The 25,315-nt window shown below is 49.3% G+C and overlaps 1 protein-coding gene across 3 annotated transcripts in view; it reads left to right on the top strand.

Moving 5' to 3' along the window:
• The window catches only part of EEPD1 (endonuclease/exonuclease/phosphatase family domain containing 1), a 136,082-nt gene extending 116,608 nt beyond the window's left edge, over positions 1-19,474 (top strand). For 2 of the 3 annotated variants that reach the window (XM_032286797.1, XM_032286796.1), the window contains exons 4-8: positions 928-1,038; positions 4,699-4,833; positions 7,615-7,753; positions 16,807-17,001; positions 18,772-19,474. In XM_032286797.1, coding sequence (XP_032142688.1) covers positions 928-1,038; positions 4,699-4,833; positions 7,615-7,753; positions 16,807-17,001; positions 18,772-18,971 — 780 coding nt within the window. In that variant the 3' untranslated portion in view covers positions 18,972-19,474. The remainder of the gene's footprint in view (positions 1-927; positions 1,039-4,698; positions 4,834-7,614; positions 7,754-16,806; positions 17,002-18,771) is intronic. The other variant, XM_032286798.1, reaches the window with a different exon arrangement.
• The last annotated feature ends 5,841 nt before the right edge of the window (positions 19,475-25,315 follow it).

The following is a 25,315-nucleotide window of genomic DNA, read 5'->3' as shown; positions in this document are numbered from 1 at the left end:
ACAGTGGGAAGTCCAGTTAAAAACTCAGGAGAGCAATCTGCAACAGGTACAGATGCTGGGGTCTTCTGGATAGAGGTATTAGCTGCGTCAGTGGGGCTGGGTGAGAGATCTTCGGGGAACGTAGTGGTGATGTGCTGGGAAGGAAGTCAAGAGGCTGTCACTCAGAGGGGTGGGTAGAGAGACAAACGAGTGGAGTACTCCAAGGCTTGTGAAGGACAAGGGAGCACGTCCCCAAGAGAAGGGGTTGTGTTTGAGACATGAGTTAGAGGAGCTGGTCTCTATACTTTGAAGTGGATAGTTCTTCCACTCCTTATCCTACTGTGTACAATTTTATTTTGCCTCAGTGACAATCACTTTACAGCCACATTGGTGGAACACGCATTAGCAAAAGAAGTGCATGCCGTGTGCACGTACACGGGTGCAGCAGCTGTCCGCAGCAGGAGGAAAGCACGGCGAGCACTATGGTGGTGCAAGTTGAAGCTGGAGGTCATTTTTTGCCCCACTAAGCTGAGCCCGGAAAAAGAAAGGCACCATGTATCCATCTTTTTTCTTCTTTGGATGGCACTGATCCAGATCCTCCTGGGACCTTCAGTCCGCTGCTTTTACAAGGATGAAAAGGAGTCTGATGACTTTTTTTTTTTTGAACTGTTTGCGCAAGAGTGCTACAGAGAGAATCCATTTCTGTGAACTGAGAGTCCCCAGGTGATAATTTGGCGTTTCGCACACAGGCAGTTTTCTTTTTAATGTGTGGTGCTTGTTTAGTCATCTGGGTCTTGCAAGCCCTGGTGTTTGAAAGAACAGGGACGTAGCTCAGCAGTCTCTGAAGAAGGCTGATGACTCAGAATCATGCAGTGCCTGGCTTCTCAGGCCGCCAGCCGGGACTGCTTTAGGCGCGAACCCACACTGACCTGTGCTCTGTCTTTGCAGTTCTGCATGGAGCTAAACCAGCCGACCCTGCCCAACATCCGCAAGTGGAAGGGGCCCCGGGGATGCTGGAAAGCCGTGGTTGCTGAGAACCCCTCGAGTCAGCTCCAGAAGGTACCCTCATCTGCAAAACCTGGCCTTTCTCTTCATTTAGTTTAAACATGCTTTTCCTCTCTAATTAAGGGCATTGAAAAATTTCCTTTGTCAATATCCTTGCTGCAGTTTTGTATTTCTGCCTGTTTTAAATCCTTGACATTGCTTTCCAAATGCCCTGGTTCTTGTTTCACGTTTAGGTCTGGAATGGACTCCTGCCCAGACGGAAATGAGAGCTTAGGGTGTTGGGAGGAGAGAAATCCTGTCCAGGGCCAAGGCAACAAGCGGGTATTTCTGTCCTTTGTCCTTCTGATCCCTTCGCCACAGTTCTGTCCTCTGCCAAGTTTGTGCAGAGCTCATTACTCATTGACTGAAAACTTCAGATTCACCTTAGTTCGCATGTGAAGTATTTGCTTCTAGTGGTGGAAATTATGCACATAATTTCAACACAGAAATCATTGAAATGTTCAGGAGATTTTGGTTTTGAATTTTCTTTCATCAGTATCACCCATACAGGCACGTAAGGGTAAATCTCTGTAAATACACATTTCCCCTCATATTATTATTCAAGACCAGATTTATTCACCTCGTCATGCTTAACATCAGTGGAGTTTTAGATTTTTAAACAGACTCCTGATAATAACCGGAGTTGAAAATGTAGTATTACATAATTTTCCTATAAATGCAGATTTTTTAATCCCTTGTACACCTGTCATGCTTACAAACATCTTAAGTCATAAAAGTATGCTGGATTAAAAGTGGCCATTTTTTGACAGTAAGCCCCTACTCTCTTTTTGGCTGCTACTTAAAAAGGTGCATGTAAATCTTATGCCTCTGGGTTTTATGTTTGGGGTGTAAATGGCCCCTGCCACTGACAGTGAGTCAGCACGCATTCAGAGAAGGCTGGAGATAAAGCTGAACTTGAATTTGTCTAGTCCGCCATGCTCCCTTCCAGTCGACAGAGAAATAGTAAGAACAATGCTACCTTCCTTTTCTAATCGCACTTTACATGTATGTAGGTGTCTGAGCTTCATGAGTCTTCTGTAGTCCATTCAGCACTATAGTCATTCATTCAACAAATCATTAATGAAGGTGGCTATGTAGCAAGCATTGTGTTTCATGCCAGATACACAATGGGGAGAAAAACAGCCCCAGCCATCCAGGCCTGCACATTTTCACTCTTTGTGAGACACAGTGGGGATCCCCGCTGGAGCCTGACCGGGCCCCTCCCCCAGGGAGCACACAGCCCTTTGGAGGGCAACACAGGTAACCCCGCTCCAGGTCAGGGTATCGAGGCCATTGGAAAACAATGAGGTTGCAGGGAGACCCAAGTTCCATCCACCAAAACCTCTCGGCCTCAATTCCTCCATCTGTAAAATGGGAGCGATAACCCTTCCTTAGCTCACCTATAGGGTGGCTATAGGATTTTAGAAGATACTGTGCGTTAGAATGTGTCACTAACACAGCACAGGCCAGGGCCAGGCAGGATGGGCGTGAGTGGCAGGCTGGCCGCCTGTGGTGGACTGAGAGAGCTCATGCCTGGCTCTGGCTGCAGCTGGGTCCATGTCCACCCCGTTGTTACCATGCAGTATGGTGGGCCCAGTATGGCCAAACCTCCTAGTTTCATTTTAATGGGAAATTTCCTGAATTTTAAAGATGAACAGATAATCCAAAAAAAAAATTTAAACACTGTGTGAATCAAACTGAATATATCTGCAGGTTGAAAATGTTCAATCTCTGTCCCTAGACAAACATAAGAAAGTGGTAACCCCAGGACCATTTCTCCGGTGCCTGAAATTCTGCCCAGGCATCTTCTCTCCAGCTCCCTAGGACTCACACGATAGCCAGAGGGGTGGTTTACAGCTGTGAGGATGGAGAACTAATAAGATGAAATTTGCCCACAAGCCACCCTTTTGCAATGTGAGGCGGCGCTTGGACCTGAGCCCAGTTTGCCGTCTCTGACTGGAAACCCTGCTCCTCCGGCTGCTGTTCTGGAGGAGAGGGGAGCGCCTAAGTCAGAGGCATTGGGAAAGGCTCCCAGGACGGGGCGAGAAACCAGCAGTGGAAGGAGCAGCACCAGCAAGAAGGGAAGTGTGGGGGGCGGGGAAGACAGTGCTGAGCAGGTGTGGGAGGCAGAGGAAGGAGCAGGCCCCACTGCAGGGGCTCCCCCTCCAGGGCCTTCCAGGAGCCCCTGAAGGCTTTTGGGCAGAAGATGACTTGAGTGATGCTTTAGGTAAGTTACTCTGGCACCATGGCTTAGGAAACGGCAGATGGAGAGGCAACCCTCCAAAGCCAGCAGGACAGTCATACTTACCTCCCTCCATAACAGAGGAAACTGAGGCTTAGAAAACCTGAGTGGCTCCTCCAGGGTCCCACAGCTAAGTGACTCAGGTGGGACTGAGGCCTGGGTCTTCTCGTTCTCAAACCAGCATGCTCTCCAGTGGGTGGGCAAGGAGATAATTTTTTTTCTTTTTTTTTGAGATGGAGTCTTGCTCTGTTGCCCAGGTTGGAGTGCAGTGGTACGATCTCAGCTCACTGCAACCTCTGCCTCCTGAATTCCTCAGCCTCCCAAGTAGCTGGGACTACAGGTGCCCACCACCTGTAGTGCCCGCCTGGCTAATTTTTATATTTTTAGTAGAGTCGTGGTTTCACCATGTTGGCCAGGCTGGTCTCGAACTCCTGACCTTGTGATCCCCCTGCCTCAGCCTCCCAAAGTGCTGGGATTACAGGTGTGAACCACCACACCTGGCTAGATAATTTCAAATATAGAATTGCACAGCATACATTTATTTCCTCCCTCCCTTCTCCTAAAAACATGCATGTTCAGACAAGGGTTTGAGCCTGGCAGGTGTGTGGCTTAGACCTGAGCTGACCCTGGGGACTTTGTGGTGGCTGCTCAGGAGGGTGGTTGTGCAGAGTCACTTCCCCTGCTTTTGCAATGAGGAAGAGTGGTGATGAGCACTGCTGGCCCCTCCAATGACATGCAGATGGCTCCCAGACAGCAGGTGCAGAGGAAGCACTCTCATAACCAGCAGAGGCTGGGGTGGGGTGGGAAGGAGAAACCTGTGTTCTTTCACAAGCCCCCTGAGGCAGCAGCAGTGCAAAGCAGGCACATTCAGAGCCCCAGGGGTTAACACCAGACACTAGGACCCTGCCCCACTGCCAGCCCTGGTGCTTCTGACCCAAGCTTCACACCACAGCTATGGCCCCATCCACCTTTGGAGGGCCCTCAAGCAGCCCCAAGCCATTAGGACTGTCAGCTGTGACCTCCACTCAGCCAGCAAACATTGAATGGGCTCTTACTAGGTACCGGCACCATTTATGGTAAGCTGCAGCTAATCAGTAAACAAAAACCATCCCTTGGAGTCATGTTTTAGTCTCAGCATTGTGATCAGCTGTGGGATTTCAGGAACGTCACAACCTCTTTAAGCTGCGGTGGCCTCATCTGGAAAATGGGAGCATGAATGGCGACCTCATGGGATGCAATGATTCCGAAGATAACTCTGCGCCTAGCCTAGGCTTCACCCACCTCCCCGCAAAGACAGAAGAGTTCAGGCTACCGTGGCTGTATTTTCCATATTTGGGCACTGCTGCCTCTCAGTCTCTCTGGCCTCTCTGCCTCCTTTCGCCAGGCAGCACTAGGGCTCTGGCACCAAAACTCTGTCCCCCTCTCTGCTGCAGGGAGCCGGGTATGCGGGATTCCTGTGGGACGCAGCAGCCAGCGTGGAGCTGAGAGATGCCGGCTCACAGGAGAGCTCACCCAGCAACGGGCACGGGAAGCCAGCGGGCCCCAGCCCATACCTCGCGCGATTCAAGGTACCCCTCCATGCTGTTTGTGATGTGGAATCCACTTCTTTGTAAAAAGGAAAGAAAAGGTCTCATTTTATAAAGCCATGAACAAGAGAAGTCTCGTCTTTTTGCCTTGATTTCAGTCCCTCATGGTTGGAGATTTTCGTCTTTCCTGGGGCTTCCTTGGCAGGCGAACTTGACTGGGGCAGTAATGAAAGGGATTTTGAGACTCTCAGCCCCAGTAACTCTGGCATCTGGGCAGGAGAGAGGGCAAGGGGGGAGGGGAGAGGGGGTAGGGAGGGAGATCCGGGATAGCTCCTGAACCTGACCCTCATCAGAGTCTCCTGGGGGGGATTTTCCTACAGTCAGGGATTCCTAAACCCCACCAGACACAGAATTTGGGGAATGGGGCCCTGGATGGCCTGCTTTCCAAAAGCCCCTTCAGTGATCCTTCACCTTCCCGGCACTGGTTCACAAGGCCTGGTGTTTGGGAATGCCCGGGCAGCAGAACTGGCCGGAGGTGCCCCTTCTTCTCAGCTGCGTCTGAGGCCCAATTCCTTTATTACCAGGGAGGGGGGCCCCTCAAGGGGTCATTTGGGTTTGTAGGGGGTTCAGGAGGAGCTCTGGGTTGTGGGCCAGGGGCAGCCCCATCACTGGCATCGCCCGTGTGGGAGTCTCTCTCCCCACAGAGTCTGGGAGCAGCTCAGCAGATTGATCGAGTGCAGCCTATCTGGTTCTCCCCCATGCCCTTGGGAGGCGTTAATGAAGTGCAAAATGGTCAGAAGCTGGGCAGCAGAAACCAAAGCAGGTCATGAAGTTGGCAGTCAATGAGCCTTATCCCCATGGCCCTTGACTGTGAACTCACAGGCCAGGCAAGCAGGTCCGGTGCCTTGGAGCCCAGCAAGCACAACCCCTGCTGGGCGTGGGCCCCCCTGCTTTCTGTGTGCTCCAGAGAAGTTCTGGAGCCTGACAGTCATCTGAAACCCCAGCCCAGGAGGTATGTGCCAGCTGAGGGTTTGGAGCAACCCCTGTGTTAAGGCTGCAAGCCCCCAAGCCACCTTACACACTCATAGCTGTGAGTTGATGAGGGTGGGTGTGTGCTCACCCTCAGAGCATGTGTCGCACCCAGCACCCCCTCTCATACCTCTGTCTCTGATATTGACGGGGCTCTGTCTGGGGGTGTCTCTGGGTTGTATCTGTGGTACTGATGTGTAAGTCAGCCAGGTATCATCACCTTCAAGCCTTCTCACACCACCCTGGGCCCCTTTTTTAACAGTCAAATTGTTGTTCCAGTATCGGCCGTATTACGGTCAGAACCAGCCAGTATCACCAAAAGGCAGGCTGTTTTCAAGGGCTTAATGAGAAAATGCTGATTAGCCCCAATCTTCTAAATAAAGCGGCCCCCTAAACAGGCACTTGGCCCCTTGTACTTCACGTCACATTCTAGGCCAGGACGGTGGTGCGGCGCAGAGAGGAGGCTCATCTCTTCAGGCACCGTGCCCCCAACCCGGCCTTAAGATGCTTTCTCTAGCAGGTGGATTGCCGCTGCAGAGCTCTTGGTCCTGGGTGGTGGCAAACTGGGACCACATCCGTAAGATAAGACTGGCACCCTCCACTTCCTGGGGGCTTCCCCTAAACCCCTTCCCTTCCTGGCAGTGCTGTGTTGGTTGCCATGACAAACGGAAGGGCAAGATTGCTAAGCCCTGAGCAGCTGAGCAATGCTGTGATGCCCAGAGACAAACTCTGCCCCCGTGTTTCTGCCCTTGCCCTTTGGGTTGCAGGGCTGGGGCATGTTCGAGCTGCCCAGGCTCTGTAAGCTTTTGGTTTGGACACATTTGAAATTAGGTTAAAGTGCACATCTGGGTATAGTGGGCTCCAGAGAGCAAAGAACACAGAGGGGCATGTGTGGGAGGTGGTGGATCTCGGCAGTGGGTCCTGGCAGGAGACCTCAGGCTGGCCCTGTGGAGAAAAACTCCAAGTCTGTAATAACAACCAGCTGTCAGAGTCACCTCCTTCTCTGATTGATTGATTGATTGAATTGGAGTTTTGCCATGTTTCCCAAGCTGGTCTCAAATCACCTCAAGTGATCCTCCCACCTTAGCCTTCCAAAGTGCTTGGGGTTGTGGCCAGGTGTATGCCTGTAATCCCTGGTGTCCCAGAACTTTGGAATCCCTGAACTTTGGAAGACTGAGGCGGGCACATCACTTGAGGTCAGGAGTTGGAGACCAGCCTGGACAGCATGGAAAAGTCTCTACTAGAAACACAAAAATTAGCTGGGTGTGGTGGCACACACTTGTAATCCCAACTACTTGGAAGGCTGAGGCAGGAGAATCACTTGAACCCAGGAGGCAGAAATTGCAGTGAGCTGAGATCATATGACTGCAGTCCAGCCCGGGTGACAGAGTGAGATTCCTTCTCAAAAAAAAAAAAAAAAGTATTGGAATTCGAGGCATAAGCCGCCATGCCTGGCCTCCCACCTCCTTCTTATATATGACTGCTTAGAAAGAAAGAAAAAAACTCAAGACATTTACAGATACACAGATAGGCCCAATCTTTTAGACTCTAAGGGAGGAGTAGGAAGTAGGAGGTTAGGGGTGCAGTGGTAGAAGAAAATAGTTCTTGTTCCTGCAGGCGCCTTGGAAAAATCGAAGATTAAAGACCTTGGATTATTTCCTGGGGGTGTGAGCCAGCCTTGTTCTTGTTTACCGTTGTCAACACTGCACAAAGCCATTTATGAGTTGGTTGTAACGGATACAGGAAATACAAGCTTCTGAGCCTCTCCCTGTTGCTTTGTTTCCCGCTACCCAGGTGGGAAGTCACGACCTGACCCTTGTTAACCTTCACCTGGCAGCCCTGACCCTCCCGGGGAGCGAGAATCCAAGCAAGAATCACAGTGATGGCCACCGGTTGGCGAGCTTTGCACAGACCCTACAGGAAACCCTGAAAGGTTGGAAATTGTCTTTCTCCATGGCCCGGCCATGCTTTTGCAGAGCAGCAGCGCTGCCTCTTCCGAGCCATCTATGACCACTTGGGCTGGCTGGCTGTCAGCAATGTGAGTTGCAGATACGGGGGACAGTCAAAGCTCCAGCATCTCATGGAGTCCAGCGACTCTGCACGGCCACATTGTTGTCTCTGTGGACCTAGCATATGGGTTCCAAGGTGTCGGCTCTGTGGCTTTTTAGCCTCATTTAGATGGAAAGGCTTGGGGGGAAGAATATAAGTGATGATGCCCTTCCCCCAGGACAGCTCATCCTGGGTCCAGCTGCCTCAGGCATCACTCTGGTGGTGCTCCCTGCAGATTTGCATGTGCTCTTCCTGTGGAAGAGAGACGGGGGTGACAAGGAGAATTGGTAAATTCCTGATTATCGCTGAATTGAGTTTTTCTCCCTGGTGGCATACAGAGTATGCTGAAGAAGCCCTGAACCTGTCAGAAATGCTGGGTTTCAATCTTGTAGGACCTCAGGGAAGTCACCAAACCACTTCAAGCTCCCACCTGACGGGGGACAGTACTCATCTCATAGCAGTACCCAGAGGGTTAACTAACTGTCTGCAGCAATACCAAGCACACAGTAGGGACTCCATGTACATGAGCTGACTCTAAAACACGAGAAGAATTAAGAGAACGTGAAAAGAGCTGAATTCTGGCCAGGTGCCATACTCATGCCTCTAATCTCAGCACTTTGGGAGGCCAAGGCGGGAGGATCACTTGAGCCCAGGAATTCAAGGGCATCTTGGGCAACACAGCGAGACCCCATCTCTACAAAAAAGTGAAAAGAATTAGCCGGGCATGGTGGTACACACCAGTAGTCCCAGATACTCGGCAGGTTAGGGAGGAAAAATCACTTGAGGCCAGGAGGTTGAGGCTGCAATAAGCTATGATCGCACCACTGTACTCCAATCTGGGCAACAGAGCAAGATGCCATCTCTTAAAAAAACAAAGGAGCTGAACTCCAGCAGAAAAAGGGGCTATGTCCCAACAAATGTAGATGGTTTTCTGCACTCGGTTTACCAAAAGGAAAGGTTGACAAGGCTGTCAAGACCGTGAGCTTGTCCTTCTGGCTCGATTTTTCAGAATGCTGACCTTGTCTAGGTGAGCTTGTAGCTGAAGGCCTGGAATTCTCTTCTGCCTTTTGAGTCTTGACCAATATTCTGTAGCTTTCTAAGACTTCCCTGTTAAACTGGCCCCTCACCTTGGGAGATTCATGAAGATTTGACTACAAAAATATTTCAGTCAAACGATAGGCTCGCATTTTAAAGGATGTATGTATGTATTTGAAATTGCATTTCTAACAAGAAAGATTTTTTTTTATTGTGGTAAAATATATATAACACAAAATTGGTCATTTTAATCATGTTGCATATTCAGTTCAGTGCTACTAATGTGTTCAGATTGTGGTACAAACATTACCACCATCCACCTCTAGAACCTTTTCATCTTCATTCAACAATATCTCCTCATGCGCCCCTCCCTGCAGCCCCTGGCACCCACCATTCTACTTTCTGTCTCTATTAATTTCACTACTGTAGGTGCCTCATATAAGTAGAATCATGTAACATTCGTCCTTTTGTGTCTGGCTTGTTTCACTTAGCATAGTATCTTCAAGGTTCATCCATGTCGTAGCATGTGTCAGAATTTCCCCACTTTCTGAGGTTGAATAATATCCCTCTGTGCATCTGCCCACCATATCTTGTTGCTTATCCATTCACCTGCTGATAGACACTTGGCTGGCTTCCACCTTTGGCCTGTTGTGAACAATGCTGCTGTGAATATTGCTGTGCAGCAGTTTTTATTTTGAACCAGGACATGCCGTGACCAAGGTTCTACTTCAAGGATGAGTCCTCAGGCTTAAAACAGTCAGAAGATGCGCTATCCAAGAAGCGGCTGTGTGGGAAATTGGCCACCCATCGTTAGACTCTAATCTGGAAAAAGGACGAGCTGATAGCTTGTCACGTCTGTGGACATTACTATTGTTCCTGACCTCAAACTGTACGTGGAAGCAGAAAGAAAAGATGCCAGCTCCTAAGTTCTCAGACAGCCTTAGGGAGTCACCTTCCCCTACTTCCCCCTGGTATCCAGGGAGTGGTCAGGATTTGGGCAGAAAACCTTGGGCAGGTTATTATTCCAGATTGCCAAGGTAATATTGACCCACAGCCTGGCTTGGCCTTGACCTGTCCGAGTAGGGACAGTGACTCATGCTGCCTGTGTCCCCTGCTTGTAACTAATACCCAATTAATTATTAACTGGTGACATCCCAGACCCAGGGATTCAGGAAGCAATCCAGCCTGCCCAGGTCTAACCAGGGTAAACAGGTCAGCAGAGGGGTTCAGCTAAAGCAAAGACAAAGCCTTCATTCCACTGGCTTCTGTCAGAGCAAGCAGAACTGATATGGTTAGCAAGCTCTGGGCCTTTCTGCCTTTGTCTGGAATGTGCATGCACACTGACGTCAATGGGGATTTGCTGGTCCCCTGGTGGAACCTTCTTCTCAGACCTCATCGGGGCTTGGGGACAGGGTCTCCCTCTGTGAACTGAGCAACAGAGAAACAGGGTGTGTAGTAACACTTCACATCTGGGCAGAGGGTCCCTCAGTGGGAACCGGTTCCTGCAGTTGTCACTGGCGTTTTATGAATCTAGAGACTCTCTGAGGAAGTCAGCCCCCAGCGTTCTTCTCTCACTGCTGGGAATAAAGGGAGTGACAAAGGAGCCCGGCCCAGACGAGCAGCTTTTGAGGAAGAGAATCAGGCTCCTGTGCATCTACCTGTGGATTCTCAGAGGCAAGAGTTGCCTGATGTCATCACCAACACGGATTCAACCAGAAGAACATGAGTTGTCAGAAATCCGGATGTGCTCATTCAAAAAGAGAAGCATTGTCACTCCTGAAGCTACACAGAGCTGGCTTGACTGACCCTTGCCACCAGCATCTCTCCTGGTTTTGGAATTGTCTTTTTCAGCCCAGACCTTTTCAGGCCTGCATCCCCATGAAAACCTCCCTCATTATGTGGTAACTTTGTTTTCTTTGATATTCAGTGAATGTAGCATCTTTCTCTTTCTTCCTTTCCAAATCAAACTGTCCTCTAATTCTGAGGCATTTGTAGTTCCACTTGTCTGGTGACTGACCACTTAGTTATTGAGTGTCTGCCGATGCACTTCGTGTCGCAGTGAACAGCAGCCACATCCATGTGGTTCTTTCATTCTAGCCTTTTGTGATGAGCCCTGGACTTGAGGCCTGGCCTGGTGACTTTGGGCAAACCTTCCCACCTCTGGGAGCCTCAGTTTCCTCCCTGGAAAGGGGAGATGGTAATAGCACCTGCCCCACGGATTGTGGCTGTTAAGTGTCGTACTATCGAGGAAGTGGTCAGCACAGTGCCATGACTATTATTCAAGCTGGCACTGATTTCTCCACAGTGTGGGTGGCCCTGCAAGAGAGGCTTCCATCCCACCACTGTCCTCCCGCCTCCTGGAGGGCGCCACCTGCAATGCGCACGCGCCCTCTGGTGGTGGCCCGAGTGGCTTCCCTGCAGATTCTTTTCCCTCTAGCCGTTGTTACCGAAGCACATCTGTGGCCAGGAAAAAAAGATTTGCTAAGTGTCTAAGATACATTTATGACTTCGTTTATGAACTGCTCTCCCTAAAGCCTCCTTCACAAGGTGTGGCAGAAATGCCACCTCCTGCTGTGGACAAGGGTCAGGCATGGCAGAAATGCCACCTCCTGCTGTGGACAAGGGTCAGGCAGAGCCACGGGGAGTCCTGCATAGCCCAGCTGGGGGGCAGGTGTTCTTTCAAGATTTCTACTCGCTTTGCGTGGAAAATACTTCATGACTATCCCACTTCCTCTAGAGTAAATCAGACTGTGGGAGAAATGTCTAAAAGGCTTTAAGAGAAAACCTTTCCCCCTTGGCCCTGAAATCCCCTTGTAGTTCTTATACACAAATATTTAACTTTCCGCTGGGTGTCTCTCCCTGATAAATGTGTGAGGCTGGATCAGGAAAAATGATCAGGAAGAGGCCCAAGCTATATGTGAGTGCCTATGCCAGGCACTTCTGGTGGCTCCTCTAATCATGACACCAACCTGGGAGGAAATGGCTTGTTCTTTCTGTTTTATGGACTAAAAGGCTTGCCAAGGTCTTGAAGCTGGGAAGTGACAAACCTCAAATTCCATACGCAGAGTCATCCAGCTGTTTTCGCTTAGAACCGGGGCTGAGAACCACTGTTTTCTTTCTTTCTTTTTTTGACACAGAGTCTCGCTCCAGCCCTAGCTGGAGGGCAGTGGAGCAATCTAGGCTCACTGCAACCTCTGCTTCTCGGGTTCAAGCTCTTCTCCTGCCTCAGCCTCCCAAATAGCTGAGATTACATGTGCCCACCACTATGCCTGCCTAATTTTTATATCTTTAGTAGAGATGAGGTTTCACCATGTTGGCCAGGCTGGTCTCGAACTCCTGACCTCAGGTGATCCGCCCACCTCGGCCTCCCAAAGTGCTGGGATTACCGATGTGAGCCACCGCGCCCAGCCTAGAGCCACTGTTTTCAAATATGCTCCTGCGTTGGGTTTTGTTTCATTTTCAGCCCCTCTGTGACCACTCTTCCTCCTAGTTAATCTGGATTAATAAGGCGAAATGAGGACTTGGGAGAACAGGACACTGAAGTGTCATTGTTTTCAGAGAATATGATTGTCAGTTTCTTACACCTAAAGTTAAAAAAAAATTATTCCCGGTAAGAGAATTAAGAAAACTGCCTAGTTACAAAATAAAAATAAAAATTAGTCCTTTTGATATGTATCAATAATAACCTATGGAAATAAAAAATGTAACAAAATAATAATCATTAGAGAAAATATAATGAGATAAAACAAAGATTCGTAATTATAAAAATCCCATTCATAATAAAAATCAAAAATATAAAATACTTAGACATATGGTAAAGTGAAGGAAACGATAAGCCTTTAGCGAAGGTTTTTTTTTTTGTTTGTTTGTTTTTTTTTTGTTTTTGTTTTTGTTTTTGTTTTTTTTTAAGAAATTCTTGCATCAGTGGAGAACGGTGGCATGGCATTCCCAGGTGAGCCGCGCTGACAGCTCGAGGTACCTTACCATGCTTCTGCGTAGTTGATTGCACCAGGTCTCGGCAGAGCTCTCGATGTTCTAGGTGTGGTTCCCACATCTGGCTGGGCATGGAATCCCAGAGAGCTTCAGGAAGTGCTGAATACCAGCCCACCAGAGACCCTAAATCAGAGTCTCTCCAGGTGGACTCCAATTTCCGAGAGTGGGATTCAAGCATTAACATTTTTTGAACCCCCAATACCCCAAGGGCTTTTTGTAGAGCGCCCCCCCCCCCACTTCAGTCAGAGAAGCTCCACTTTTACCCTCTCTACTTTTGGGGCTTCTTACAGGATCTCATTTGAGAAAAGGAACACTCCCACCACCCCCACACATTTTAAAAAGAAAAAAATGTTTAGCTGGGCGCAGTGGCTCACACCTGTAATCCCAGCACTTTGGGAGACCAAGGCGGGCAGATCACCTGAGGTCAGGGGTTCGAGACCAGCCTGGCCAACATGATGAAACCCTGCCTCTATTAAAAATAGAAAAATTAGCCAGGCGCAATGGCACACATCTGTAATCCCAGCTACTCGGGAGGCTGAGGCAGGAGAATTGCTTGAACCCTGGAGGCAGAGGCTGCAGTGAGCCGAGATCGCACCTCTGCACCCCAGCCTGGGCGACAGAGTAAGACTCCTTCTCAAAAAAACTTCAAAAACCGCGTATTTGAAGCAGATCCATCTCCAGGATGTACTGTGAAGAAAAAAAAGTAGGAATGGATAGGTAAAGTTACTATCACTTGAGTGAAAACAACTATAAATACACACATCTGCTCCTCTCTGTGTAGAGTGTCTAGGAGGAGACACAAGGAACAGAGAACAGCCTTAAAGTTAACTTGAGTTTAGTTTTAAAAAAATTTTTGCAATAAAAGTTTCAATATCATGAGAATATGTAAACATTTTAAATGAAAGAATATTAAAACATATAGTAGTAGCTCAAAAAAAGATGGATAGAATAAATCTCAGAAATAGGTATTTTACACAAAAGATATTTAAGATAACAGGCAAGTATTATAATTTAGTTGAGAAAAAAAGGATTCTTCTAGAAGTGATACTGGCAGAGGGGGTTAATTATTTGCATGAAAAATAAAAGTAAATTCCAGGCAAGTTAAACAGTGAAATGTATCATCACACAGGAGTCAGTGGGGAAAACAAAACCGAAATGTAAGAAACGAAACCATAAAAAGAACTTAGTGGATATTTGTTTGATTTTGGAGGCTCTCTAGGAAAATTCTGCCAGATTGTACTACATTTAACATATTTTTATTGAACTTGTGTTTTTTCAGCTTCAGTTTGGTCATAGAGCAAATGAAAAGGCAAATGAGAAATTAAAAACCAGTTCCTATTGATATTTTTATATATGGAGAGTTCATATAACTCAATAAACAAAACACTAATACCCTGTACAAAAAATAGACACGGCAGGCACACCTGGCACCCAGGTCTTGTTTCTGATGCCATTCTCCGATGAAGGGAACAGGGCTCCTCAGAGAAATGGCTGATGCCAGGACTGAGAAAATACACAGCATGGTAGGCCGGGCACAGTGACTCACACCCATAATCCCTGCACTTTGGCAGGCTGAATCGAGTGAATCACTTGAGGTCAGGAGTCTGAGACCAGCCTGGCCAACATGGTAAAACCCCGTCTGTACTAAAAATACAAAAATTAGCCAGGCGTGGTGGTGCATGCCTGTAATCCCAGCTACTCAGGAGGCGGAAGCAAGAGAATGGCTTGAACAGAGAGCGGAGGTTGCAGTGAGCTGAGATGCACCATTTCACTCCAGCTTGAGCAACAGAGCAAGACTCTGTCCCAAAAAAAAAAAAAAGAAAAGAAAAAAAAATTTATATATACACACACACAATAATCTTGGAGCATCTTGTAATGTCAGAAGGAAGTACTCAAAAAAACCTGCTGGGTATATGTCAAAAGGACACACGAGCCAACTGAAAGATCGCTCAGTGACCAAAGCTGGTAAAATTTCAGGAACAAAGTAACCGACATAGTACTGGGTATAACTCAAGGTATACCCGAGTAATATCTCATAAATATCCATGAGTCTGTATTAATATAAGTAAGTGGTTGAAAAATTAATAGATAGGAAGAAGAGATCCATCCCTTGTGCAGCAGAATTCCAAATAATGTGTGTAGATACTCCAACCTAAAGGAGGGGGAGCACAACTTAATTTTGTACAAACGGAAGACATCATTTTCACATATCAAATGAATGTTCTGGTGAGGGATGCAGTGAGAGGAATCTCCTTAGGTTGCCGAGGAGGGTTGAAGCCAGAGTAGCCTTGGAAAGCAGGCTGACAGTATTTACCCAGAGCCTTAACAATGGCCGTACTTTTTCATGAGGACTCTATAGTTTGAAGGACAGAAAGCTACCAGGCACAGTGGCTGACGCCTATAATCCCAGCACTTTGGGAGGCCAAGGCAAGTGGATCACTTGAGGTCAGGAGTTTGAGACCAGCCTGACCAACATGGTGAAACCCTGTCTCTACTAAAAATATAAAAATTAGCCAAGCATGGTGGTGGGTGCCTATAGTCCTAGCTACTCAGGAGACTGAGGCAGGAGAATCACTTGAACCCAGGATGCAGAGGTTGTGATGAGCCAAGATTGTGCCACTGCACCACTGCCCACTGCACTCCAGCCTGGGCAACAGAGTGAGACTTTGTCTCAAAAAAAAAAAAAATGCAGGGATACAGATATTTCAATGAGATGCTGTTCAGTTCAGCATTATTTATAGCAATGGCTACTGGGAACAGCCTTGAAAGTGACCAGCAGCAGGAAAATGGTATATTACGTGTATCAACATGACGGGATGGATGGATACTGTGGGCTGCCCATCGAATGCTGGGAAGACCCAGGGTTTTCCCCTGGTCTCTTGATCTGAATTTGACCCTCAGGCAGACAGCACAGTTTCCAATCGAGGAGTGGCTGCTGCTTATATCTCTAGCCTCATCTTTAACATCTGGCTTCTTGATACTGAACCTCAGATACCCACCCACCCCCAGGAAGCCAGGCTGTTTCTTAACTCCCTGGGCTTGCCTGGGTTCCCTCTCATCTGTGTTGAACCGAGCACTTCTGTGTATCCTCTGAGACCCAAGTCAGGCATTGCCTCCTCCAAGAAGCCTTCCCTGACCACCACCTTTCCCTATGCTGCGTTGGTTTCAGTATGTGTTTTTGTTTTTGCACCTACTCTCTGCTCTTGCCTGTTTTCTTATCTGTCTCTCAGAGCAGGAGTTCCTTTTTTTTTTTTGAGACAGAATCTCACTCTGATGCCCAGGCCGGAGTGCAATGGTGCAATCTCAGCTCACTGCAAGCTCCACCTCCTGTATTCAAGTGATTCTTCTGCCTCAGCCTCCTGAGTAGCTGGGATTACAGGTGTGTGCCACCACGCCCTGCTAATTTTTGTGGTTTTAGTAGAGACAGGGTTTCACTGTGTTGGCCAGGCTGGTCTTGAACTCCTGACCTCAAGATCCACCCACCTTGGTCTCCCAAAGTGCTGGGATTAGAGGTGTGAGCCACTGCACCCGGCCAGGCCAGGAGTTGCATTTTATTCTCTGGATTTCCTGCACAGTAAGTGCCCAGTAAATAAGACCCTTAGGCCTTTTTTTTTCTTTTTCTTTTTTTTTTTTTTTGTTCATAAGATTTGGACCCCATAAGCTTCAACAAGGGTGATTTTTGTGTCACACCACCCCTCACTTCCAAACGTGTTGCTGACCTACTCTTAATATTGGTGGGGGTTGATATGCACAAGAAATTTGGAAAAGTTAGGAGAATGAGAACCATGCCACAATCCTAACCCCGTGGGAGTCAAATCAGAGAATCACAGTCCCGCTTCAAAGGGCCGGTTGATGTTGGGTTTTACTTCCCACCAACTCTTCAACTCATTTTCTTCCTTCCACTTCCAGGAGAAAAAGATGTCATTATTTTAGGGGATTTTGGCCAAGGGCCAGACAGCAATGACTATGATATCCTGAGGAAAGAAAAATTCCACCACCTGATCCCCGCGCACACCTTCACCAACATCAGCACCAAGAACCCTCAAGGCTCGAAGTCTTTGGACAACATCTGGATCAGCAAAAGCTTAAAGAAGGTTTTCACAGGTGAGGCAGAACTCCCTTGTCCTTTTCCCTGTTCAGGACTGGAGTGAGAGAAGCATATCTGAACCGACACGACAGGTCATCTCACCTTCTTTGGGGCACATGTAGGGTTGTTGTTTAGATGACTGTATCACTGTCATTCAATCCAAGACGCTTGGGGTGCGGCAAATAATTTTAGAATACCCGCTGACCTACAGCAAGCAGATGTGTTCCAGGAAACCTGGTAAAACACTAGCAGAGTCCTCATTCAGAGATGAGCTGATAACATTAATTTTAGGACACTTAGTTGTCTAGCAAACACTTGTCAAACACTCCAGCACTGTGTTGTAGGATGCAGCGTAGACATGCTGGGAGGTGGACATGCCGTGAGGTGAGCAGATGTCTCAGGTAGTGTCACAGTGGGACAGGAGAAGTGCTCAGTGCTCCACAAGGAGCAGGGTGTGGGGGTGATTTCACCCTCCCTGCAAACTGGTAACCTGCTGAGTCAGGAGACAGTCAGCAATATGGAAGAGACAGTAGGGTCTTTTGATGAAAGACAAGAACAGTGTATCTAAACTCTGACTGGAGACTTTGCAAAGCCCCACTGATGCCTATTATACTTCAGTGAGAAATTTAAAAATAAGAGAAGTCGCAGGGCCTGGGTTTTATTGCGAGCGAGGCTAACGTGCAGCCAAGGTCAAGATCTTCAAGACCAGGAGGTCTAGACTTGACTGTCACCAGCTTCTCCCCTGTCTCTCTGGGCACTGGCTTCCTGTTGTACTTTGTCATGGGAGGACCCATGATGAAGGAAGTGGGTCTCAGGGAGAGTGATAATTGTCAAACTAGCCTCGGTTTGCAGAAATGTGTTATGGGCCAGGACCAGAGACCAGCCCACAGCCTGTGTGGGCTCCCAGGTAGGTGTCTATGGAAGGAAGAGAGCTGGGAAAGCTGAGCCCACAGGGCTGGAGGGAAGTTGGAAATCCTTTCAGTGGTTCCCTTCCTGTTCAGTTACTGGGCTCAGGGAGGGGTTTCCCCATCACAGAACAGTCAGCAGCGTGTGCCGAAGCTCCACCCCAAATCCAGGCCCCTGTCAATCCTGCACTAACCTTGCCTCGCTTCAGAGGACCGCACAACGCTTTCTAGCCATTCTAGAATGGTTTTTGTAATTATTCATTATTTAATTATATTCAAATATACCTCCTTTTTCATAGATTTCTAAATCCTCATTTTAAAAATACTGTTACTTTCTCAGAAGCTTCTGTAATTTTCTCTTTTTTACCCTTTCTGTAGAAAGAATTTCTACCCCTACCTCCCTTAGTGTCTTTTGCTTTGCAAAATTGGACCTCTGCTTTGGACATCTTTATGAGGCATCTGTCTCTGTCTTGCAATCAGATTCACAGCAGCGCGTGTATGAGGACATGTCAGCCCATGTGCCCCTGTGAGTCTGGATGGACAGGAGGCCTGGCCTCTGAGGACATGTCAGCCCGTGTGCCCCTGTGAGTCTGGATGGACAGGAGGCCTGGCCTCTGAGGACATGTCAGCCCATGTGCCCCTGTGAGTCTGGATGGACAGGAGGCCTGGCCTCTGGGTGGTCTCGTGGCCTAAATGCAGAAACCCTTGTTTTGGTGGAATATCAAATTGGCCAAGACCTTTCATATGCACAGGCACCTCCCAGCTACCTGAGGCGGCCTCTCCAGGCTCCCCGCCCTGCAGACACATTTGGCCCTCCACCTACCAGCCCAGGACCCCCACACACCCGCGTCCTGATTCTCCTTTTCTTTCCTCTCCCTTCAGGTCACTGGGCTGTGGTTAGAGAGGGCCTCACAAACCCGTGGATTCCAGATAACTGGTCTTGGGGCGGGGTGGCTTCTGAACACTGCCCGGTGCTCGCTGAGCTCTACACGGAAAAGGACTGGAGCAAGAAGGACGCCCCTCGGAATGGCAGCGGGGTGGCCTTGGAGCGAAGTGAAGCCAACATCAAGCACGAGCGATGATGACACCAAACTCATGTGTCCACCTTTGGACCCAGGAGGGCACAGCCAAGGAGTGAGCCCTGAGGGTGATGCTTCAGGGCCAGAACTGCCTTTTAATCTTCATTCTCAGAGCATCAGCACTGGGGCTTTGCCTCACGCCTTCTCTGTGGGCCATTAAGGACCTCCGGGGGGGTGGGGTGCCACCAGGCAGGCGAAGCAGAAGCCCGTGGGGAACGGAGATGCCTTTTATCTCTAGATGCCACGGACCTGAGCAGCATTGGGCTGCTGTCTGCTGCTGACTGGATGGTGGCACAAGGACAGCTGGAGCAGAGGGAGGAGAAGAGACACTCAAGCTGCCAGGCCCTGGCCCAGCAGTGCCAGAAGCTCTCATTTCTGACCACCAGGCTGTGACGTTCTGGCTGCACATTATGGAAAGCTTTTAACTGTGATCGGGCGCTCTGCTCAGATATATTGAGTGGTGATTTTTAGTTTTGTTTTGAAAAAATAAACAGAGATTAACCTGCCTGGCTGCAGTGGGAGTATGGGACGAATCACCAACACCCACCCACCCGGCCCACAGCGTGTGTTTGCAGCACGGCAGGTGCCTCTGTGCGGAGCTAGGGTCGAGCCCTGACCAGCTCCACCTGCCCTGCACCTTTTATGTCCCTGCCTTGTGGCCTGGCAGAGGTGCCTCTCAAGCCCCCATCCACTTACCTGCAGCTCTGTGAAGTCGCTCTGTCATCTCCCCTCCCCGCCATCCTTCATCCCTTGCCTCCTTCACCTGCTTGGCTTTTGCCTGGAGCACCATTTGTTTAGTTCTCTTTGCAGGACAAGAATTCTCTCGGAGTGGTTTCGCCTCCTCCCTGCTCCCCACTCACGCCAGTTTTTAGCCCGGAGCCTCCCGGAGTTGACTCTTCAGGAATGTGTGCTGTGTCAGGATACACAGGAAGTTAAACCTCTGAGTATCCATGAAGAGTGTCCCTCCTAGTGACCAGGGGTGGGGACAGTTGGTTGTGGGGCTGGGAGAGGTTGTGGGGCGGAGGCAGGGATACGTGTCTGCCAGGCATCTGCATCCCTGAGCCCAAGCCAGGAGTGATCTCCCTTAGGTGACACCATCCCAGGCGATCTGGCACAATACCCATTTCACAGCTGAAGAAACAGGCTTAGAGCACTCGACCTCCTCAAGGTCACACCACTGGGTAAATAGAGCAGACTCAGGTTTTGCTGTGTGCCCACATTTCAACTTTCTGTTACCATGAATGGAAAAGTATGAAAGTAAATAGTGAAAAGGTAAGTGATGAGCTGAGATTACCTAGACTATTCCAGTGTCCCATGGAAGCTGAGGGCTTATTCCTCTTTCCACACTGACCACTAAATACAGACCAGTGCCAAAAACCCTCCTGTCCCCAAGAAGTGTGAACCCAGTGGCTTCTCTGACCTGGAGCCAATGGGCTGTGAAGGGGGCCCCTTTTTCCCCAAAGGTCATCCTTTTGGGGCCACCTGGCTCCAAGGAGCATCGCTGGTCTTGGGCACGGGAAGGGACCCTCTTCTGGGAGCTCCAAGGGTACTTGGGAATCAGGTGTGTCCATTCTGAGATCTCTCCAGTGGGAGGGCGGCAGCTCCTGCCCTTGGATTCAGGCTGTGCCTCTGGAAGCATCCAAATGGGATGGCTGAGCCTTGAGGAAAAGCAGCAGGGTTAGCATCAAAGTCAGGAGGGGGCAGGTCAGGATGCTGCCAGGGAGCGCATCATTTCTGGTGCCTCATCTAAAGGTAAAACCTCCCCTACGTTCACCAGCCGATGTCCCAGACCCTTTAACCAGATTGCTTTCTGCACCAAAGCTGTGGACAGAAAAGCCTCCTTAGGTGAGCTGAGGGGAAAGGAAATCCAATCAGGTGACCTTTGTGGGCATAGTTGGGCTTGAGCCAGAGGCTGGGGAGCTGAGTCCCAGCCACACCTTACTGGCTCTCCCACCCAGGACTCAGTGGCCCAGGAGGGGTGCTGGGCAGCCGTTCTTACTCCAGCTCAACCCACTGGGTGTTTGCTGTTTTGGTTTTAGTTGTTGCTTTGCCTTTTGTTGTTTTAATTAATAGGCTTCATTTGTAAGAGCAGTTTTACATTTACAGAAAAATTAGCCACAAAGGGATTCCCATTGTGCCTAATTCTTTGCATATTTCCCCCTCTAATGAGTTGTTTGCATATTTCCCCCTCTAATTAGCATGTTGTATTAGTGTGGCACTTTGTTACAATTGATGAGCCCGTATTCATTATTATTATTAGCTGCAGATCATAGTTTAAAGTTCACTCTTTGCATTGTGCAGCCTGTGGGTTTTGACAAATGTGTAATGACACATACCATCATGCCACAGTCATTCAGAATAGTTCCTCTGATCTAAAAATGCCCTTGTGGTGGGGCATGGAGGTTCGTGCCTGTAATCCCAGAACTTTGGGAGGTGGAGGCAGGCAGATCATATGAGGCCAGGAGTTTGAGACCAGGCTGACCAACATGGTGAAACCCATCTCTATTAAAAATACAGCTAGCTGGGCATGGTGGCTCACACCTGTAATCCCAGCTACTTGGGAGGCTGAGGCATGAGAATTGCTTGAACCTGGGAGGCAGAGGTTGCAGTGAGCCTAAATCACACCATTGTACTCTAGCCTGGGCGACAGAGCAAGACTCCATCTAAAACAAAATGCCATTGCTCTCCACCCATTCATCCATGCCTCCCTCCCCCTAACCCATGACAATCACTGCTCTTTTCAGCATCTCCATAGTTTTGCCTTTTCCAGGGTGTCGTTTGGTTGGAATCATAGAGTATGGAGCCTTTTCAGGTGGGCTTCTACCGCTAGCCACATGCATTTAAGTTTGCTGTGTGTCTTTCTGTGGCCTTGTAGTTCTTTTCTGCGCAACGGACCTACTTCCCTTGGATTGTTTCTGCGCCTTCCCCAGAGCTTCCTCCCACCCCATCCCCAGCTCCGCCCACAAAGGCGGTATTTCTGTCCAATTCCACCTCTTCCGTTCTCCCTCTCCATTCTTTTCTCTCTTCTCCATCTTCCAAGATTGTATGAGAAGGGGCCTAACTGCAAAGGACATTGTTGGAGAAGCCAAGGGGAGTCCCCTGCTGCTGAGCCGGGGGTTGGGAGGGGAAGAAGGAATCCAGAGCCAGAGAAGCTCTTACAGTGCCACCGGCGCTGACTGGGAGCCCACGGCTTTCTCCCAGCTCCCCCATCACAGGAGCACTGCAGGCAGCCAGCCGCCCCTTCCTGGCCCCAGTGGACCCTCCCTCCTGCCCACTGTCCCTCAGCAGATTGGTGATGGCTCTTCCTAGGCAGGGGTGGGGCCCCAGCCATCTCTATCAGCTCTGCCAGTCCCAGCTCTGCCTTTGTCACAGATTTAGCAGGGGTGACCGACCAGAGACCAGAAGCCCTGCTGGGCCTCCAATAACCAGGCCCAAGTTTTGACCCCTCTTGGCTGTTCTAAGGACTGCAAGGGAGAACATGGGCTCGGCCTTGCCTAAAGGGCTGCGTTCTTACAAAGTCAGGGGGATGCTGTTTTCTGCTCTGTGTTTCTTTGGTTCTGACATCAGAATTCTCCTCGGTACAGATGGTATCGCCCTCTGGGATGGGTGAGAATCCTAGCACCTGGGTTTTCGGGTCTCCTCAGCACAGCCTACATCTCCACCATCTGTGTGGGGGAGGTAAGTGCGTCTCACCTGAGACAGCCACAGGGTTTGTTTTCCGGGCAAAGGAATTAATGACTTAAGCAGCGCTCACTGATCTTAAACTCAGTGCACACTTTCAAATGCCCCATTGCCCACGCTTATTGACTCCTGACTGCTCTAAGCACTTCATACTTTTAACTAACTGAATCCTCACAGCAGTGCAATCAAGTTGGTGCTATTCCTTCTGTTCCTTTTACAGAGGGGGAAACTGAGGCACAGAGCAGGTAAGCAGGCTAGGGCTGTGTAATTAGAAAGGGCAGAGCTAGAATGCCTGCCCACTAGCGTCGCTTTCTACCAGCACGCTCTGCACCCAGAGGTGATGTGCTTCTGCCTGGGCTTAGCTGGACATAAACTCTTACACCACAGACAGAGTGGGTGGCACTTCTCCCCTGAGGACCCTGGGTGTGGTGTCATTGCTCGATGCCACATGCCTGGGATTTGGAGGCAGCAGGCCTGGCTTCTGTCCTTGCTCTCTGTGTTACAGCTGCTGGCCCCGGCACGTTCAACTTGTCTGGCAAAGTCCCAGTTTTCTTGTTTATTAAGTGAGGGCAAAACCCCTCTGAGAAGGTTGTGAAGAAGAAACATCTGCCCAGCTCTCAAAACATCTGACCGCAGGGCCAGTGGTATGACGCCACAGGGGAGCCATTTGTTTCAAATGTCCTGACACTTCATAAGGGCTCACTAAGTGGCAGAGTTTCTAAAAATCATTTTTCACTGCTGATTTCTTAGTGTTTAAATTTTATCCCCAAGGTCTCTCTGCTCCTTCCAAGCTTTGTGATTTCCCAATAGCGCGTAATTCTATACTTTCCACTGGTCAATCTGGGCCCTCAGAAGTAGGGACCCCCCAGCCCAGTGGTACCTGTCACATGCACGCTGATTATTGAGAAAAGCCCAGAAGCTCTCTGAGGGCCAAAAACTGCTGCTTCCAGGCTCCAGCTATTTCTGGCAGAGAAACTCGGTGCGGAACTCAATAAAGCTTCTCTGGGGACAGCACACACAGCACTTTGAATGTACTGTGAGCACGATGACAGCTGAGCACTGGGTGAATTCCTGCAGGAGAGGGACGACCAACATTCCCTGGGACAGTCACTAGATTTGGCAGACTCAGCCTCTCCAAGGAGACTCCGCAGAGCAGCCTGCATGAGCAGACACACTGTGAGTGGCGTTGTGAGGGGGTTGGGAAGGGTGGGCCATGCAGTCAGTGGGGCAGGTTGTTGTGCTCTAGAGGAATCAGCCAGGAGAGGACTGGAGATGACTTAAGAGCTCATGCCTCGTCATGACCACCACTACATCCCGCAGAGAAGAACCCCCTGAGAGGGCCAGTGTTAGCCCCTCTCATGAAAAAAGTTTCATGGCAATTTAGGAGGAAAAAACCTCCATTTAAGATAAATAATCCAGTTCAATAAACATTTTTTAAATTAGCCCCTCCCTCCAAAAAATTGGTGCTGACTCTTGAAATGGAGGCCACATGTGTTTGAACAAGTGAACGGTCAGCGTGGACGAGCATAGTAGGCGAGGCCCAGGCTCCCACCCTCCCGCCCTCCGGTGCTTTTGTGCTCCCATTCTCCCGTGCTCCCAATCTCCTGCCCTCTGGTGCTCCTGCACTCCTGTACTCCTGACCTCCCATTTTCTCATGCTCCCATGCTCCTGTGCTCCCGTGCTACCATTCTCCCATGCTCCTGTGCTCCCATTCTCCCATGTTCCCATTCTCCCATGCTCCTGTGCTCCCATTCTCCCATGCTCCTGTGCTCCCATTCTCCCATGCTCCCGTGCTCCTGTGCTTCCATTCTCCCGTGCTCCACCACTGGCCATGTGAGCCCTGTTCTTACCATGTCTTCTCACAAGACTTTCAGGATTAAGCAATTCCTGGTCAAGAAACAAAAACAAAATTGTCCCATTCTCCAGTGGATTCAGATGAAAACTGGTAATAAGGTCAGGTACTGGCAGGGCATGGTGGCACCCACCTGGAGTCTCAGCTATTCGGGAGGCTGAGGCAGGAGGATTGCTTGAGTCCGTGAGTCCGAGGCTGCAGTGAGCTGTGATGGCAAAAACCATCAGGCACAACTCCAAGGACAGACACTGGGGCAGAACCAAGCTGGGCCTGTTGGGAATTGGACCTGAGATGCACACATGTTGATGCGGTATCAAGATCCCTAGTTTCTGACCTCATCAAGCCAAAAACATCGCCACTATCTGGACAGTCAAACATTTTATTGGGGGGAGGATTTTCCTCTTTGTTCCTATGCTCTGAACTTGTAGTTTGGCTCAGGAATAACTATGTAAGACCTTTTTTTTGAGCTGCTAAAAAATAAAGTTATCCACACGACTCCTAGAGCACCATGCAGGCAGAAGTGGGCTGGAGTCAGCTCCTACTTGCTCATGGGAGCTGATTGTTCAATTTTCTATTTTCCTAGCTAGCTGTTAAGTTATTGGTAACTTGACCTTGCCCTTGGTGGGAGTATTTACACCATGAAGATTGACAAAGGCTACAAATCAAAATACTTTCCCCGGAGAGCCCACTGTTGGACATTTACCAGCACATCATCAAGTCCAGGGCTTGGTTCTTCAGGGAGAAACATGGCTGAAGACCCAGCTCCTCCACAGCTGGGAAGAAGCCTGGAGGATGGAGTGGCTTCAGTCTGGAA

Source organism: Sapajus apella, unplaced genomic scaffold, assembly GCF_009761245.1.
Source record: "Sapajus apella isolate SASKATOON/1434 unplaced genomic scaffold, GSC_monkey_1.0 scaffold19, whole genome shotgun sequence".
NCBI classification, from domain to species: Eukaryota; Metazoa; Chordata; class Mammalia; order Primates; family Cebidae; genus Sapajus; species Sapajus apella.
The sequence above is the reverse complement of the archived record's forward strand: the minus strand, read 5'-3'. Positions and strand labels throughout refer to the sequence as shown.